The sequence below is a fragment of the Silurus meridionalis genome, chromosome 20 (genome assembly GCF_014805685.1).
Source record: "Silurus meridionalis isolate SWU-2019-XX chromosome 20, ASM1480568v1, whole genome shotgun sequence".
Classification (NCBI taxonomy): domain Eukaryota; kingdom Metazoa; phylum Chordata; class Actinopteri; order Siluriformes; family Siluridae; genus Silurus; species Silurus meridionalis.
Window position 1 is genome coordinate 1,337,296 of NC_060903.1, and position 20,342 is coordinate 1,357,637.

Sequence of the window (20,342 nt, forward strand, 5' to 3'; positions counted from 1 at the left end):
CCTCAACCCATGTAAAGCGGATCTTCATGGAGCTGGTTTTGTGCACAGGGACATCATCATGCTGGAACAGATTTGAGTCTCACAGTTCAAGTGAAGGCAAAAATGAATGCTTCCTTTCCATGGGATTGCCTCCATTGTTCATAGATGCTACTGCAATTGTCTATTCTCAGTTGCAGAATGTGATACCTGATAATATGATACAGAACAGAAGGTAGAAAAGTTTTTGAGAACAATCACATGACGTTTACACGTTTAGACACTTTGTGTTACGCTTCAAATGTCTTATTTTCACCTGTTGTTTTTTAACTATTCCTTTATTTTTATATCTAATTTATTTTTCAGCTTCATTATTTTAAATATTAGATATGATTCATTTATTTTCAATTTAATTGTATTTCAATTAAATAATTTGTGCACATTTTTCATATGATATATATATATATATATATGATTTTTTAATTTTGGTCATATTTGTATGTGATTTTTTTATTCACGTAATTTATTTAAATTTGCATTTCACTTGTTTTTCAAGCCGTTCATAAATTCTTTTCCACACAAATTTTCCATTTTTCACGTTTTATTTCCCCCACTTTTTTTAATAATTTTTTTGAATATGCTTTTTGAATTGTTTGCATTAACAATGGCTGATTTTCTCACACGAATAACTCACGTGCACACTCTTACTGTTCACACGTCACATCGATTGACTCGACTTCACGTGACACCCGCTGCGAATACTAATACTGATTTGTGTTTGGTGTAAAATAAATAAATTTGATGACACTGCGCTAATCACTGCTTTCACCAGCTTGTATTTTCCGAGGTCACACCGTGACGTATCGTCACTCTTCTATCGGCCTTCAACCAGGTCACAGTTCAGCAACCGTGACTTTCCGAATGCTAAACATGATCGCACCGAGCCGCATTTCCGGTTTAAAGCGTTCGCAGGTGTTGAATGTGGTTCAGTGGAATAAAAAGCGCAGTGTGACCGCGGCTTTAGGTTGTGAGTGCACGTATACTTGGCTGTAGGCTCCCCGAGGCCGAGCACACGGCTCTGAGGGGTTTGTTTTGTTTTCCGTGAGCGTACAAGCTTCAATTTCCGTCCTCGCTGTGTCTGCCCCCCAAACCCCCTCTACGACCACCCCCTCTCTCAAACCTGCCTCGCATTTGGCCCAATGTAGCATGAAAAGGTGTGTGCACTTTGAGGCCGGCGCCGTCGAAGACCATCGACTCCCCGCTGTCATTAAGCTGCTCGAAAACAGTGTTCCATCGGCGCGGGGATGGAGATTGGCCGCGCTGTCGTTTATGTGCCGGGCTTCTGGCTGAACATTAAGGACGCAAGAGGATCCCGAAATGGGATGTTTGGCCCTCGTTTCCCCGTCCGCCTCTGATTCCACAGATGAGTGCAGATAATTTTCTGTGCGATTGTGAGTGATTACTGTATTACCGGCGTAATATAGGGTTATTTGGGAATGCAAAGAGAATTAATGATACATAAAAAACTATTTTGCGCGTGGGCTGAGTCGGGGCCGCCCCGCTATACTTCTCCATGCCTGCATCTTGTGATTACCTAAACGTATTGTAAATATGTCTTTCCATATGGGCTTTTACATAAATTTACATTTTTTAACACTCAGGAAACAGGGATCATTAGGGACGAGTTGTTTTCGCCCCCGTGCATCGCATCGTACACGCGAACGTGTGTGTGTGTGTGTGTGTGTGTGTGTGTGTGTGTGTGTGTGTGAATCTTTCAGAAAAAGGAATTTTGTTTATTTGATTGCACCTGGAGCCCCAAGTGACCTGCCAGGTGAGGTCATGCCGTGTTTGGAGCACTAGAGGAACGCACGATAAAATATATATATATATATATATATATATATATATATATATATATATATATATATATATATATATATATATATATATATCGGTGTTTCACAGGTTTTGGCTTGAAATCTGATTTTTATTTTCACGTGTGCAAATTCATATTGATTGGCAGTTTTTAAAATTGTTTTTTTCTTTCTAGTTTTTCTGTTGTTTGCCGAGTCAGGAATCTCAGTCAGGATCATTATTTTCATGTTAAGCACATCATTAGCTAGAAGATAATATAAGCAAATGAAGCATCACACACACACACACACACACACACACACACACACACACACACACACACACACACACACACACACACACACACACACACACACACACACACACACACACAGGGTGCTATTAAAAGCTTACAGCTGTACACAGATTGTTTAGAGAGGACTCTCTGAGACGATTACACAAAATCACGTACATGTATTTACGCAAGTATTGAAAACGGACACAAAGTATGAGAACTGCAATCTTTAATATCCCAGAGGGTGCCAAAGATTCAATTTACGTGTCTAAGACAAATCCATTATCTTTCATCTATGATATAATATTAAAGTAAGAAATAAAATAGGACATGGTGTGCTGTTAGAGGGAAATAATGAACTCCAGGGGGTCAGGGCTGCTTTTAGAAAAAGCAAACTTCACTGTTTTTTCCCATTTAAATAACTTTTGCTACACTTGAGTCGAGGTTGTGATGTCAAAATAAACGTTCACACCCTTAAAGCTCTTACATATACATGCTTAGTTGCCTTGCTTTTTAACAATAGTGTCCCAAAGCAGCAAAAGTGACAGGAAAGGAAAAACTTCCTGAGACTTCATACGGAAAAAACCTTGAGAGGAACCAGACGCAAAATGGAACCTATTCTCATCTGGGTGACGTCGAATGTCCATCCATTACAGTTTCATCTGTTCACTGATTCAAGGGAACAACTGTTCATGGTAACTGCGGTCCAGAATTTTTACGTTTAATATTTAATCTTATACACTGATTAAACATCACATAATGACATTATAACATTCTAAACTGTGACGTGAAGAACACTGATGATCTCTTCATCATGGAACCTGTTGGTGGGTAGAATATATTAGTGAACATTTTATCCTTAAAGTTGATGTTAGAAGCAGGAAAAATGGGCGAGCGTAAGGATTTGAGCGACAGATTGTGACGTCTAGACGACTGGGATAGAGCATCTCCAAAACTGCAGCTCTTGTGGGATGTTCTGGTCTGCAGTGGTCAGAATCTATCCAAAGTGCTCCAAGGAAGAGTGCACACTTCAGCGGTGGTAAATCTAAAGAGGAACTGCGTCATTGGAGGCTGATCTCAAACCTGTCCTGCTTGTTTCGGAGGACGCCGAGTGAAAGTTTCAAGCCGTGAGAGAACACGCTGTATTCACCGAGAGGCCTGGCCTCCTTCCACTTACCCACAATGCCCTGTGCCCTTTCAAAAGCGATGTGTATGGCTGCATTGATACGTAATTATGTGTGACTGAAACAGCACCTCGGTGACAGGCGCTGGAGTGCCGCCGCCTACCCCCTGCACCCCCCCACCCGCACACCCCTCGCATCCCTCCTTCACTAGAAAAAAAAAAGAGCTTCTCCGCAGCTTTAAGAGGATTAAGTGGGCTTGCGATAACAGGGGGATAAAAAGGGAAAAGAACTGAATCAGAAAAGGGCCGCTGGGACTAAAGAGGGCGACCTCTCGCAGCCCGAGTTCAATCACCTGTTGTCACGACCCACAATCCCCTTCTGCACCCCCCCAACACTCATTTTCAGTTCAGTTCATTTGTTCATTCTGCTGCGTGGGTATTTATCAGGAATGCTAATGCACACGGGCCGGACCTCCGAGTAAAACTTTTCTTTTGGAAAAGAATGAACTGTTTATCTGTAATTCTTCCTCTACGCTGCTGAATGCTCGATTCTGATTGGTCAGAAGTTGTGGTGTCAATTTCCGGTTTTAATTTGTTTTTATAGCAACATCTTAAACAAAAAATGAATATTCATTATGTTCATGCAAAAATTTGGAGATGGTTATATCACATTTTAGGGAAGGAGTTTCCGGTTTTGTAACAAGCTGCAGACATTCATTAATAAATCCAGAGAGGTTGATGAAGGAATAGATATTCTCTGAGCAGCTATGGGGATAGGGGCCTTGCTCAGGGGCCCAGCAGTTGCAGCTTTGGATCTCAACCTGCAGATTCAAAGTCCTTAGACACTAAGCTACCACGTCATTATTATGGATTGTCGCTGCTTTAATGTAAACAAGAACAGGAACATATTTATTTCAAATGAAAATTTTTATTTTTATTTTTTTATATCAAGATTTTGAAAATCACAATGCATCAGAGACGTGTAATCGATCCATCCCCATCCCGTTCTGTCTTATTTTTGTATATATATATTTTTACAGTATGGTATATTTTTTTTCATGCATATTTTATACTTTTTTATTTTCATTTTATTTTTTATATTTTATTTCTTTATACATGATGGACAGTCATAAGAAGCATTTCACTTCTCTGTATGGATTTGTATGTGAAGAATATAATTTGATTTGACGTGATTATTGGCACGTGGCCAGTATTTTGTTGTTGTCGAACATAGAGGCTAATTTCTGCTCCCGAACTGGCGTCAGGGGGGAGAAAGAGGGAGAGTAAGGAGAGAGAGAGAGAGAGAGAGAGAGAGAGAAAGCGAGAGAGAGAGAGAGAGAGAGAGAGAGAAGGCCTCCATGTTGGTTTCCATGAGCACTTTGATGTGTATCTGGGCAATGTGCTATTAGAGGGATTTAGACCGGTTCACAGGCTGGAGAGTACGCGACGAAATTGCAATGCCAGCAGGCTAAGAGAATGCTGAGAACAGGATTAGGATCATATTCTGGCAGCGCCTGTCACTTCTTCAATGGACCGGGGTTCCTTACGCTGGCAGCTTTCATTCTCCATGCACCTAAAACCTTTAGCAGCTCCAAAAAAAAGGGGAGTAAGTGAAAGGGAGAGAGTGATTGAATGGTACACTGTGATTTTTGTGCTGGGCATGCTCAAGGGTCTGTGTGTGTGTGTGTGTGTGTGTGTGTGTGTGTGTGTGTGTGTGTGGGAGGGGGATTAAATGATGAAATAAAGACCTGTGGGACCCCACTTGTCAGCCATTAAGGTAAATGTGGTAATTAATTTATTACTTATTAGTTGAACAATTTGTCAGGGTTCATAGCCTTTGTGTTTCTTTTCATGTCAAGGCGTGTGTATGGGCGAGAATTGGAACGTCTGAGAGTTTAGAATTAGTTTTTTTTTTAAAGTACAAATATTTACCAAATTAAAAGAGCAGTCATTGCATAATATCATATCAGTGGAAGATTCTCACGAGGCAAACATGTCTTAAGACATGAGTGTGTGTGTGTGTGGGGACAACTTTGGTTGAAATGTGCTTGAAAAAGTCTGGTGTGTTTTTGGTCACATGGCTCTGGCTAGTTAGCAAGCGAATTGCTGATTTACGCGCTAACAAGACCACCAGCAGGTCGTGTCTCGTTTTTCACCCTGATCAATACGTTTAGATTAGAAACGAGCTGTTTGTCTTATTAGACTTCACTTCTTAAGATGTTCAGAATTCTTCATCTTAGCTCCGTTTCACATCCGTTGCGTTTGGACGTAGCCCACCGTACAGTGTATTTGAAGCATTGTTTTTCCTCCTTCCCCCCCGAAACACAAAAGAACAGTAACAAGACAGCACTGACCTTGACCTTTATTACCATATTACAATCTGAAACACACAAACCTCCGGGCGTCTGGTGTGTTCTCCAGTGTTTCTGCACGGCCGGTGATGTCGAAAGCGTGTACACCCGTGAAGAAGAATCCATCCTGGAATTGTATGAATATTTACGGCCTTTGGTCATACGGAAGACGGTGACATTTTGCCTGTTTGCAAATTGACTGAATATTTTACTTCCTGTTTAAATCCGCTGTATTTAAAGCGGCGGTTAGCGACCGTGGCAAGGGCATCGGGAAAAAGTGTCGAGCCTTTGGTAAAACACACAGCGAAGGCAGAGGCTCTTTATCGGGAGCAAAGGGCTTATGCATTTTGACAAACCACGCTGTTTAAGATATAATAGCGGCATAATCACAGCCCCAGGCCGTCATTCTTCAGCATAATGGCTCGCTTATTCATCTGGGGATGGCTTATGTCCCCAAACCGATTTTATTTCATGAGATTACCTCATTCCCGTTCTCCTTTCTGTTTTTCTGTTGTTCTTGAACCATTTTCTACTCACTCGGCATCTTATTCTTTCAGAACAAATATGAGGATGACACTCTCTAATCTCTACTAATGCTGTATGAAATATCTGCAGCATTACGCTTTAAAAGTGTGATTATTGTACACTACTTTATTAGCTAAACGATTGTTTACAAAACTAAAATAATAAAAAAAAAACGTAAAAATTTATTTAATGGACAAATTATAATTTCTTCCAGGCAGCGAGCTAGTTCTGGCAAGTTAGCAAACAATTTGCTGACTCATGTGCTAACACGACCTCCCATGGATCTGTCTCATTTCTCACCCTGATCGATGCTTATGGGTTAGAAATGGGTATTTTATTTTAAGTTAAAATAGTAGCAAAGCAAAAAAACAAGGCAAAAATCCTGATCGTCCATATTAATGTTGGTTTAGGGCATATAAAAACTTACCGTATCACTGTATCTTCATGTAGTCTGTCGTTAGCAAACTAAACTCTTTGTAGCATGCTAGTCATTTTCAACGTGGATTATAGGCTAAAACCTGCAGTGTCCAGGTTAAATAATTATTTTAAAATATTAAGTGATATGTCAGTGTTTTGTTTGCATTCATTTGCAGTAGTTTAATTTTAATTTCAGATAAGTGCTTGTTAAAGAATGTAAGTTTGAAAGAGAAAAAGTAGAGTTGCAAAGTAGTAAAAGGAAATGCAAAAGTTTGGCTTGTCTAAATTAGCTAGCTAACAAAATCATTGGCAGCCTAGCCTAATATCCACGCTAATCTACTGACTAATGACAGCACTTTACTGTGTTTACTGATATACTCTGATGGCCAATGATATTAAAGACTAGCTGAGATAAATTAAGGTTTTATATAATCTTCCTATGTTGGCGTCTGAGTTAGCCTTTAGTTAGCAAACATTAATCTCAGCTGTAATGCTAAATTCTAGAGAAGTTGTGAAACATGAAGGAGCATTTGAGGCAGATTTTGGGTTAATTAATTGACTAATATAGGCCTTCAATAGCCTTTTACTAGCATGTTAGTTTAACAAACTGATCTTCATGCTAACTTATAGGCTAACCATCACTGTGTTGTTTTGAACCTTATTTGATAAATGAATGAAATTTTTATTGTGAATTCTGCTAGTTTGTATGTAATGCTAGTTTGTAAATTAGCCTATTTGCTACCAAGCAGAAAGAAGAGCTTAGAAGTTTCATTACAATCAAACATCAATAATAGGATATTTTTAAAACATAATTTTTTGAGTGTTAATTAGTAGTTAATTGGTTCTGCTGCATCAGTGTTGCCAAATTAGTCACATTTATTAATAAATTATAAATGAAAAGAGCCTCGCTTTGTGTCTGTCATACAATTACATTTTCTTTTATTCTTCTCTGAGCGTCGTTACGATCTTTTATATTTGTAAAAATAATATGCAAAATGCCCCCATGAATATGCAGAGTATACAAATTAGGCCATTATATTATCTGGGTTAGAATTCTATTGGACAGTAGCAAATTTTCTTGACAGCATGATGTTTAAATTGTATACAATTAAAACTTTATGTAGAGATGTATAGAAATAAAGAACATTTGGGTGTGTTATTGTCTTCAAGCAACATTTTTATTGACGATGTATTTTACAAGTTCTCAAGCCTACAGTTGTAATAGAGAAAAATGTGGAAGGTATATACTTCTTGTCACTCGGCACCAGGGGTTTGGGTGTTACGTCACCACGACTTCACCGCTTCACTGCGATGCAAACGGTGCGTGCGAGTAAAACTTCATGACCACAGCAACAATGAAAACCAAGTGGAGGATTTACATAGATAGATATATATATATATATAGATATAGATATATTTACGACCAGACTGTTAAAGGTTAAATATCTGGCGCAGGACTTTGTAGCATCCGCCTCGTACAAATCTCAACAACAAACAGCTACGAGAATCATCACGGGAGGCAGGACGTGTCCACGCTTCTCCATCTAAAACATAAAACTTTTTACATTTGCCTTACCAGTAAACATTTATAGATAAAAGACTTTGTGTAATTTACAAAGCAAAGACAGTTTACAGACACGGCGAGAACAGGAAGTGCTTTCCGTGTTGACTTCCTGTGTATGGAAGTGCTTGGAGCTTGCTTTTATTTTTTCCTAGTTCCAAATGATGTCAGTTTACCACAGAGGGGAAAAGTAAAAGAAAAATCGGAGGTTTATGTAAATGTTTTTGTAAATTTATATCCAAGCGTTCTCGGCTAATCGCACCACGTCGCTAGCAAGCGCTGGGAAAAGAAAAATAGCAGGAAATTTTCCGTCGGTCGTAATTATTTCCCCTCGGAGCGTTAGATACACAGCGATCTGAAATGATATGCACGGGCTGTAATTGCATTCCTTTCTCAGCCCTCGGCTAAATGTAATTAAAGGCTTTGCATATGGACTCGCTGATATTATTTTCTAATTATCTGGTCATTTGCAGTTTACCGTGGTTTAAACTCTAGCCATAAAACAGGTGAATTAGTCAGGTTTAATTAAACAATCTGCTGTTACAAGGCTGGGGGTTTCGCACGTTACGTACGGAATTATGTAATGTGTAATTTGATCGCTTGACTAATTGAATTAGAGCAGCCGCGCTGCCGGCAGGGAAAAGTGGCAAAAGTGCTACAATTAAGCAGGTTTACGGTAACGAGGACGTTTATGGGGGACGTATATCAACGATTTAATTTGCATTGCCAGAAATTCTTTTTCTGGACATTTGCAGAACAGGCTGATTGCGTTTTATTAGATCTTTATATGTTTAGTTTACCGTATTTTCTATATATAACGGACTATAAGGCGTTTTTTTTTTTTAAATACAGCGAAATGACTCATATATTATATTAATTTCTTGTTTTTTTCTGAAATAAAAAAAACAAAAGTGTATGAGGATCCCATCCATACAGTGTTATGTTTGGTGTAATTAAAGGGATGTGGCTTCTAATACGGCAAAATAGTTTTTAAATTTTTTTGATGACAAAACAGAAATAGGTCAGAAATAACAAAATAATTTCACATAGATTTTGTGAAGCATCTTCTTGTAGATCCAGGTGTTAGCTAGGGCGAAGCATTCGGCCGAGAGTGTCCTGTCTTGTGGCAGTTAGTGTTTAATTGGGCATGGTGTCGAGGCCGAGCGAGGCAGCGTGTTGCTTGGCACGTAGCCGGAGGTTCTCGATGCTGCTGGTCTTGCTGTTGTGGCTGGGCAGTGCGGCGGAGGCCTGAAGGAGAGGACCGCTCCACACCTGCTGCGCGTGCTGGGACAGCGACTGGTAATACGACTGGCAAGGCAGAGAACCTAACGGCGCCGGGACGCTCACGTTCATCCCCAGGTAGGGCAGGGAGGACGGGGCAGCCATGTCGAACGACGGGTAGTGCACCAAGCTATTAGTGGCAGCCATGTGCTGGCGGAACTGCTCCTGGAGACGGAAGAGGCTCAGTGGTGATGAAGAGTACGAGTGGCTCTGAGAGAGGCCTCCGGTCACGCTGTTAGCCCCGGACGTGATCGCCGGAGAGCCGAGAGGAGAATCTGATAAGAAGAACATGGAGAGAGTGTGTTAAACAGGGGGTTCATTACATAGAGATGGTCCTTCCTGGGTGGGTTATGTGTAGGTCTGTGGCATTAAAATTTTAAGCTAAAAAGAATAAAAGTAAAAAAGAAAAAAAAGTAAATTGATGTAGACAAATCACAGATGAGATGCAACTGAGCTTCATTTACACCTAAAATTCTGCCCTTCTTGAAGACAGATGTTGTTTACATATAAACAGTTTATTCTGCAATATTGAGGTTAAATAACGAAAAATCCCGGGTCTGTACCTGGTTTGGGGCTTAGACGTTTGCAGGGAGGAGACAGACCCCCGGACTTGTCCACCTTCACGTCGTCCTGATGGAGTTTGATCTCTTCTTCCCTGTCGGTCGTGTTGTCCTCTGTGGCCGACTCGCTCCCTGACTGCTCCGCCGAGGTGACGTTTAGCTCCACACTCAGCTCAGACGGCCCCTCAACCTCGATGGAGGAAGACGAGGACGTGGACGAAGGAGGAAGCGGGTTCTCCAGGTTCACGGCGGGGGAAGGGTCGCTCTTCTCGCTCGCCCCTAACGATCCTTCGGGTGAGGCGTCCTTCTGCTTCTGGAGCTGCTCCTTCTGCAGGCTGCGCTGCTTCTTACGGAACTTCGCCCGCCGGTTCTTGAACCAAACCTGGTTTTAAAGATGAATGCGGTTCATTATTACATCTTGCATCCAAGCATTTCACTGAAACACTCACGTGCTTGAGCGACGTCTCACCTGGACACGTGCCTCGGGGAGGTTGGTGCACATGGCCAGTCGTTCACGCATCACCACATCAGGGTAGTGTGTCTTCTGAAACGTTTTCTCCAAAGCCTCAAGCTGCTGCGCGGTGAAGGCCGTGCGACTCCGCCGCTGCTTACGATGCTGAGAGCCGTAACGAGCCTCGAGGATAATGTCTTGAAATGCGCAGCCGGTTTTCGAAGAGAAAAATGAGAAACATGTTTAATCAATCGAATGGGACACTCGACTCAGACTAGCAGGCGGCAAATCCAACGCTCTTTATACTGCACTTTTTCTAATATTTTGTGGCTCTAATATGAACTGAAGCAAAAAAATGAAAATAAGTGAATATTGAGCAGATGGCAGGTCACGTTTGGTCATGGATAGTTTCCTATTAGGTTCTAATTAGGTTTTAGATGTTATTACAACGACTGGCAACTTGAACACAGCATGACTTATCTGTAATACTTTATCACTCCATGTACAGTACAGATGTTAATATCCAGATGTTATTGTCGTGTCACAGTGAGCCTGTCACTCACCAGCTAGCCTCTCGGCGAGAGTGAGCGCGTGTACCGACGGCCTGTAGTCGGGTGCGTGCTGGGCCTGTTGAGCCGCCTGCTGGTGGAGGTTGTACATGGCGCTCAACGAGTTCATAGCGTGGAGCGAATATCCGTTTACGCCGTAATGCTGCATGATGTACGATTTCTGCGAACAAAAAAACGAACCCCGTGAGTCTTTATAGCATTCTATTTACAGCAATATGGACTTCCTGTGCAAAAAAACAAACATTTTATTTGCCGTATAGATTTTTTTTACACACTCAATCTCATAATCTCCCAGTTATTGAAATATCAGATGCGGTTTAGCCATTTTTTCACAAAAATCTGAGCTGATGTCATGTCAGGTCCCAGAACCGCTATATCAGAAACTCTGTGTTAAATTGAGTATAAAGTGTATATTAATGTATAATAACTAGATTATAACAATCATGATACATCATACTATGCAAACAAGACTTCTAAACAATGTATAAAGTGAGGTGTGTGTGTGTGTGTGCATGTGTGTGTGCATGTGTGTGTGTGTGTGAGAACTTAGTCGCTATTTACACCTTATTGATCCCAAATTTGATTGAAACATACACTCTATGATGTTACTATAAGTGTGGGTGTGTGTGGGTGTGGGTGTGTGTGTGCGAGTGCAATGACACAAGTCCCTTTCAAAGGGCAGGAGATGATTTCCTACCACTTTGGATGACCTGAAAACACGATTTTCACGATCATTCGTACAGAATCCCGTCAGAAAGTCGACCGAGGTGCGAGTCGTCATCGCGTCAAGCTAATTAACGACTTAATGGATTAATTAACGCGCCGGTCTCATCAGTGCCTTTAATTAATGAGTCGGTTTAAACGTCATAAGCAGCGTTAATATTAGCGTTCGCTTCGTCAAGCAATTTGGGAAGAAATGATTGTTCATTAATAACACATTACACCTCGTTCCGCTCCATTACACGTGTAAAGTATCGCTAATTGCTGCAATTAGCACTTGTTTGGTTAATGGATTGTGACTGTACGCGTTCAGCTCAATTACTGTAACTAATCCGGCGGTTTCGGGTTTTCAGGAAGATCTGATTTAGCTCGAAATAAATGACGAGTTTATTCAAAGCAGGATGAAGAATATTTAATATGCTCTTATTTGAATAACAGTTGTTTTAAATATTTTTCAGTCTTTTTTTTTATTACATTTGATAGTGTTATGCAAAATATTATTCTAATGTTACTTCATGTTATAATGTTGCTACTTTTTATTTTTTATTTAAAAAAATATATAATTAGCTTTTTTTTGGTTATAATAACTATTTAACCTGTGACTTTCATTGTCTTTTAATTTATTGGAATTTCAAAACCACCGCTTTCTGTTTGGAGTAAATTTTTTTGTCCCATTTTTTTCCCCCATGTTTTGAAAAACATTTTACGCAATTTTTTTCCATGTAATTCGACGTTCAAATAGTTTCATATATATAATATATATTATATATAATGTATGGATTATGTCCCTAAAATAAATCTGAGCTGCTTCTGTGGAGGTTCGGTGAAGATATTTTCTCTCTGAAAAAGCTTTAAGAAGTTTGTGACCCCCTGCTGTAGTGTGTGATTTCCACCATGATGGCAGGTTTAGGATGAAACCCTGAAGGAACGATTAGATATGTATTAGATATGTATTAGTTATGTATTAGCATGCAGGAGCAGGACAGAGCGGCGTATCTCACGGCACTGTGCATTAGTCAGGAGGGAAAAAAAAAACCTAAATCTCCACCTGCTGGTGTTAAAGAGCCGAGAGGCTGCTGCTTTGTCCCTGGACGCTTAACACGGCCAGGTGCGGATTTAGGCGCCTTTTTTTCCTCACTAATGCACACGGATGTATTTCGGAGTTGGTTATCAGATTAAAAATAACACCTGAGCAGCTCCTCAAGGCGTCTGATTCATCAGGATGCTCACAACCAGGACAGAAATGTTTATAGTCCAAATCAGGTGCTTTTAATGCAGCGATGTGGGAAGATTTAATTTATAATAATTCATTCTGCAAATTCTTTTCATCCATGTAGAGATTAATCAAGCAGGTCGGCTGATGGTCAAAAACTCGGGCATGGCCTTCTGGGAGGTTTGGATTTAAACTTGCAACCTGCTGGTCATTAGAATGGAATTTTCACATCGAGAGCAAGGACTGAATATTAATACAGATTTATAATGTTCAATATGTAAATCTAGAACTTATAGTAGTTATAATAATAATAATATACAAACCTAACACTCAATATTTCAATACTTTTGGGTTTCAATTTTTTATAAAAATTTTTATCATTTGCATAAATTAAATAAACAAAAAAAATTTTAATATCACAGTTTTGTGTTAACAATATAAACAAAAAACTCACAGTACAAAATTATTTGATCAGAAACAGAAAAGCAGTTTATATTTGAGTTTTCCTTCCATTTCTGTTGAATAAATAATTATAACATATTGATCCTTTTATTGTTTCCAGTCTCACAAAACATCTTGACCTCAACATTTGTGTAGGTTTTTTTTCTTCTTTCACTTATTTTCAATTCTTTTAATTTAGTAGCCCAATTTTTATATTTGTATTCACTTACTAACGATTTATTTGAATGTAATAATGAAATAATTAAACGTTGCACAAATAATCGAATATTTTAAACACAGATTTTGTGATTTTGTGAATCTTATTTTCATCTTATTGCAGTAATAAAATATTAATACAATTTATTTTTAAATGTATTTGATTATTAATAGAGATTTGGGATATTTTTCTTCTTCCCTTATGATTATTTTGATTATTATCTTTATTAATATTATTGCAATAATTTGACAAGGATTAGGAAGTAAAACAGGCCACACACATACACACACACACACACACACACACACACACACACACACACACACACACACACACACACAGGCGCTGGCAGACCCACAGCGTTGCGGGTACACGCCTCTTTGCGGGGGTGAGAAACGCATTAAATGCATTAAGCAGACATTTTGGCTATTAAATATTATTAAACAGACATTAGGCGGTGTTGTTGAACGCGCCCTCCCTCCCCGTGCAGCCTATTAAGTGTGCTTGATCAGGGGGCCAAGTGGGAATTGGTTTAATTCTCTCGGACAGAAGGTGCTTTGCTAAACATTTACTTTTCTCCCCGCAGTGTTTTTTTTTTTTTTTGGAAGTGAATGGACTCGCTTTCCCCGTGCGCCCTTTATCCCGCGGCGGCGTTTTGGCTGAGATGGATGGATAGATGGGGGGATGAGTGGGAGGAGGGATGGAGAGGAGGGGGTATATGTGGAGGGGTGTTCGCTTTTTCGACTCCTTTGCGGCTATAAAATATGCACACTGATCCCCATTTGGGTTCCTCCGTCCTTAATGGAAGTGCAAATAGGTTTCGACTGCGGAGGCCTTCATCTATCATCAGCACTGACACGGATGGACACACACACACACACACACACACACACACAGTCTTTTTACATTCAAGAATTATTTTTTATCAGCCAATTTGTTAAAAATGTGACCGTGTAAAGGCGGACGTTTGAGCTGATCACATCCTTCGATTCTTTACACCAAATTTATTCCCAAAAATCTGTAAGCGCTCATTATTACAAATTTTCCCTCTTCTTCTTGAAAATGGTTTTCTGTGTGTGTGTGTGTGTGTGTGTGTTAACTGCTGACATCCCTCCTAAACTCTTCAGTAAATTTGTGTCACGTACAAAAATGACATTACTGCTGTATAACGATCCCTAAACACACGCCAACATTCACAGGTACCACCCTGAACCCTTTACCCATCGTGGTACCATTAAATACGTATCATTTACTACCTTTCTTGCATCTTCTTTTACCTAATAATTTAAAAATCATATCATGGACCTTCACACACTACGGGTACAAAACTCCCGGTACCCTTCGTTCTTCATGGTACCGCATCAGTGACAGTGAGTGTGGAACTCTTACATCATGATTGTAGTGTGAATTAAACGTAAACACTATACAGAGAGCATAACAATATGCTCTATTTAACTTTGTATTTTGACTAAAGTTCTTCAAATTGAGACAATAAACAGTGTTGGGGGGAAAAGAGAGCTTTGTTTTACTGTCTAATTTTTACTGTTTTAAAGTAAAGATTTTTTTAAATAAATAATATTTTATATATTTTTTTATTCTTCGTCTATTACAAACCTAATTGTGTCCTTTTAAATGAATATATATTATTCATTAAATATATATTTCATATTTGTATTTATTCTCCATCTACACAAAACAAATTTTATCCTTTTAAAAGTATATATATTTTTTATTAAATGTTTAATTTTTAATTTTTTTTTTATTCCCCAGCTGCATACAGCACAGTTTCATTAAAAAAAATGTAAACAGATAAATCAGATCTACATACACTCATTTGTAGGTTTGCTGTTTCCAAATCAACCTCGTGAACTAATAATACATACATTTTTTTTTTCTTGAAACAATTCTAAATAATTATCGCTGGACAGAGTGGGACGATGTCGAAAACAGGGGGTTTTGGCCTCGGGTTAAACGCTATGGTTGTTTAGCACAAAGCCCAGCTTATATTAATAGCGTATTTCTCAGCTATTGTTGTTCTATTCCTCAGTCACTTCTTGCTGGAGGCTGTGTTTGTGTGTGTGTGTGTGTGTGTGTGTGTGTGTGTGTGTGTGTGTGTGTTTGCACTCGCTTCAGGGGGGGTTATAGCACTCCACAGTTACATTATTAAAACATCATTATGTAAATTGGCGTGTACAGTCTCAGCCTTTGATCGGACAACATTAGAATACACAACTCACATGCACACACACACACACACACACACACACACACACACACACACAGGCTGTCCACTTTCTGAAAGGCCTCCAGCAACTCTTCTGTCTTCTAGCTGACAGATATTTATTTTGTCAATCATATTTTTTTCATGCAAGCTGTTCTTACATGTCGGAAGAGATGATGATGATGATGATGATGATGATGATGATAGCGAGAGCGAGAGATAAAACTTTTTTAAAGCTTTGTAAGTGGTTTTAATGCACGTTTGTGGTTATTTTTAAATAGGTGACGCTAAAGAAATTACACATACCACAGGAATTACCAAATTCTCAGACAGTGAGCAGATGAAATAGTCATTTATTCTACCAAATGTGAAAAAATCTTTGATATTTATCCATTGATTTATTATAACAGCGAGAGCAGTGCACTCTAAATACACGTGTTTTCACGTATTATAATGCTTGACTTGACTTTATTTATTTTTCTATTCGTTAATTTAATATTTGTAGAAAATAAATCACTGATCCATGCTGCGGTATTTTGACCAAATTGTCAGATGTAAAAAAAAAAAAACTCTAGCTCTATCTAGATCTCATTTCATTTATTTCATATAATATAATGAATACATTATAAGTTTATAGACATCACTAGTAATTCATGGTTAATTAAAAAGCAATTACAAAACAATATCAAGATTTATGTGTTAAATAAATTGAAAGGTGTTTATCTAAATCTAAATTAACTGAATATTAAAAACTTTGGATAAAGATTCCTTGAGCTATAATATAGTATAAAATTAATTTACTTATTATTAAACTATTTAAAGTTATAATCTAGTTGTTGTGGCTGTTTTTGTCTTTGAATTGGCATTAAATAAAAATATTTCACCGTTTTGTCCTGCTGGTGAAATCGCATTGCCTTCTGAATATTTTTGTCCAAATGATAAATAAATAATAAGCTACACTTTAAATGCGCTCATGATTTATCATTAACATTTAACCGATTATTGTTAACGCGATATTTAACACACGATATTTAACACGCACCATATTGTAATAGACACGCGATATTTAACACACACACACACACACACACACACACACTTACTTCCTCATTTCCATTCACAGTGTGAGATGATAAATCTGGGACAAATATGTCTAAAAATAAATCAGGTCCGTTTGACCTAAAACTTTCAAACAATGGAGTTTTCAATTTTCGGGTTTTGGTGAGAAGGTTCAGAAGAACTCCAGTCAGGACTTTGAGGAGTTTAGAAATGTTTCTTATGCTGGGTTTATATTTTACCAAACAAATTAAACAGACAAGATTAAAGAAACAGTAAAAAGGAGAATAAGAAAAATAAATATCCTGCTCAAATCCTCGTGTTGAACCGAACCTTCATAAAATCCATCAATTATTCAATATGTTAAGATACCAAGTGCTCATTAACCACAGTGTTCGTGAGAGAGAGAGAGAGAGAGAGAGAGAGAGAGAGAGAGAGAGTAAAGTGTATTTTTTCAGGTGCGTATTTGCGCCTCCAAAAACATAACCGCGTCAGAACTCGAATGCACGTGTGAAATCCGACAGTAAATCGATTGCATGATGAGAAATAGTGGAACATGTTCATGCATTAGCTGCACTGCTGTTTCTTACCTCCGTGCGTTTCTGAGCCGAGAAGAAAAAAACGCGCAAAGTATCCTGGAACCTCAACAAGTCAAACGTCGGGTGAAAAGGTTTCTTCTTCTCCTTGGTGTTCTTTTGCTTGTTCTCGTGTCCTTCAGTCTCTGCGAGCTTTTCTCAGTCCATCCAAAGTGTCTCAGTGTGTGTGTAGGTGTGTGTGTCGGAGTGTGTATGTGTGTGTACTTCGCGTTTCTTCCAAACTCGTGCTCGCGAGGACGCACGGCGGTGCCATCTATGAGCTCCAGGTTCAGGGAGGGATTTTAAAGCGCGCAGGCTGAAGGCACCTCGGATTTCTATTGGTGCTTTCAACTGTCAGTCAAACTCATGAGCTTTCTGAGCCTCCACCCCGATCTTCTGGACTCGTATGATGGGGTGGAGGTTTTCCCAAAATCTCAGGAATTACAAAAAGTAAAAAAAAAAAAAAAACCCCAAACAAACAATTGAAACAAAAGAAGAAATAATGTTAATTGTTTAAATTGGATTGAATAGAAATAAAAGCATTAGTGTTTTTTAATGTATGCAAATATTTAAATCAAGATGAATTTGATTCGTGATTTTCTTTCTTTCTTTCTTTCTTTCTTTCTTTCTTTCTTTCTTTCTTTCTTTCTTTCTTTCTTTCTAATCAAAAACAAAAACCTGAATCCAAATGAAACGCTCTTGCGTTTTGATTTCTCCTCCTGAACGCAGGATGAGGATCCATGCACGGTTCCTGCAGAAGTTTGCACGTGATGTCAGTGTTTATAAACTCATCTGATGCAAATATTTAACAGCAGGAGAGCTCGCGCATGGAAAATAATTTATAAATCTGCATTAAGTGAGATGATTTATATGATGGAATGACAGTGCTTGGAAGTTTAAATACTCTGATCTTCTAATACTACAAATACTACTAAATCTTCTTCACTTCACCATGTTCACAAGTATGTATGTATTTACTTGTTTATTTATTTGAATAATTTCTTTTTCAAGTATCTCATTTTACACTTCGCTCTCTGAATGTTTTTTTTATGTTGTATTTTTAAAGTAAGGATGCACCTCAGATCTTCTTCAATCCGTCATAAGTGTTTTTTATTCATCATTTCTGCATTAACTTGTGTTTGTCCTGTAGCTTTGTGACGCCATGGCGAGCCTCTGAGCGCTTTTCCACACCACTAATAAACGCTCCAGTCTCTGCAGGCCTGCAAGATGTGTGAGCTGTTTCAGTCCTCTGTCTCAAACTGACTGCCGGTAAGAGGATTAAAACAATAATGCCCTTCTCTTCTTGAAGGGTTTTTTTTTTTTTAAAGAAAAGATTTCTTCTCCCGGAGCAAAAGCGTTTAGGTCGGAATTAGGGGCAGCAAAAAAACCTAAAGCCGCATAATGTGTCGGAGAAAAGAGGAATGAAAATCCTGAGGTTTCTCCTCTGAGTGTTTGGTTCTCATCTGGAGCCCATTATTAGTTCAGATCCAGGAGAAGGTGGAAGATCAGATCCAAAACTTTACTTTAAATGATACTTAAATGGGTTTAAATGACGCGTCGCACAATTAGTGGACGATATTTTGTATGTACAAGTGTGTGTGTGTGTGTGTGTGTGTGTGTGTGTGTGTGTGTGTGTGTGTGCGTGCAAAACAGGTGTAAAAAGGCAGGTACGGAAAGATCCGACTTAAACTTTGCTAGTTTTTTTTTTGAATGATTCCATAAATAAATGCAAAAAACAAATGTTTACATTTTTGTAATGGGTTTTTTTCCCATAACGCAAATTCGTATTGTCTGAAGTTTTTCCGAGCAACTTTATACAGTATACCTTATAATTAAATCTGCTTCACCTCCGTTTTTTTTCCACCACAGTTTTAATGTCTAATTTTTATTTTCATTGGACGGAATAAAAAAAATAATTACAGGCAATTTGACTTAATTATTAGGGGTCCAAGCACCAACAGTTTCTCGATGATGATGATGATGATGATGATGATTATTATTATTATTATTATTTATTTCTTCCCCAAAACCCGTGTGTCCCCTACCACTTTTCCCATCCTTCCTTATCTCTTCTTCTTAGAAAGAAAGCGGATTAACTTGTGAGCCGATGGAAATAAAGCCTTTAACCGGAGCTGTAAAGCCGCCCAGTCGCTTAGTGAGGACCCTTTCTAAAGCAATTAAAGGCAGAGGGAAAAAAGCGTTGCTCTTTCCTTAAAGCTGCTTTTCTCAATCCCAAACTGCTCCCTATTGGACACTGCTTAGTGCCTAGTGAACTACACGGAGTGAACACTATGTAGTGCGCATAGTTAGGGAGTAGGGAGAGCAGACAGGGTTTGCACTTATAGGGCATGATGAGATGGCATCATAAATCACACCAGGGTGAAGACAAAAACAAACAAACAAGAAGGCTGGAATTAAAAATCTAAAAAAAAATCATAATTTAATTCTTCTTTATTGAAATTTTGTTTTATTTATTCATGAGGAATCCTTTTTTAAGTGGGATTGTTTTAATTATGGCTACACCAATCAGCAAAACTAATAACAGCTACTAATTCCAGCGTGATATTACGCTAAGCTATAAGTAAAACCGTTTTGTGACGTCATTATCACATTTATAAAATAATTCACAACATACAACCTCATCATTATTATTATTTATTTTATTGTTTTGGGGTTTTTTTTATTATTTGTTATGATGTCATTAATGACACCTACAGTATTCACATGCTCCGGTTGACTTTTGAAAGTTTTCCACTGGAATTGATTCTACCTTCGATTGCTCTAAACGGTGATTTCACCACCTCGAAAACAGAGAAAACAAAACCAGGGAATATCAAATTGTTCATTAAGTGTGTTAAAATGCCACAAAATTGGACTCTGTTGCAGAACCAGAACCATCCTTTTGTGCCCTTGTTTAAGGAATAGCGAGTCATTAG

General features: G+C 38.6%; 1 protein-coding gene across 1 annotated transcript; it reads right to left on the reverse strand.

Annotated features, from left to right (window-relative positions):
* Positions 1-9,086: 9,086 nt before the first annotated feature.
* dmbx1a (diencephalon/mesencephalon homeobox 1a) lies at positions 9,087-17,706 on the reverse strand. Its single transcript, XM_046876007.1, has 5 exons — positions 17,422-17,706; positions 10,958-11,123; positions 10,413-10,591; positions 9,947-10,325; positions 9,087-9,658 (listed from the first exon to the last, which is right to left on the reverse strand). The coding sequence occupies exons 2-5, from the start codon at positions 11,109-11,111 to the stop codon at positions 9,240-9,242; spliced, it is 1,131 nt and encodes a 376-aa protein (XP_046731963.1). The 5' UTR covers positions 11,112-11,123; positions 17,422-17,706; the 3' UTR covers positions 9,087-9,239.
* Between the last annotated feature and the right edge of the window lie 2,636 nt (positions 17,707-20,342).

Coding starts and splice junctions, on each gene's coding strand:
- dmbx1a (XM_046876007.1), bottom strand. CDS start 11,111: ATGCAGCATTACGGCGTAAACGGATATTCGCTCCACGCTATGAACTCG. Junction 10,592..10,957: donor TCTCGCCGAGAGGCTAGCTG/GTGAGTGACAGG, acceptor GCGCATTTCAAG/ACATTATCCTCGAGGCTCGT. Junction 10,326..10,412: donor TCCCCGAGGCACGTGTCCAG/GTGAGACGTCGC, acceptor CTTTAAAACCAG/GTTTGGTTCAAGAACCGGCG.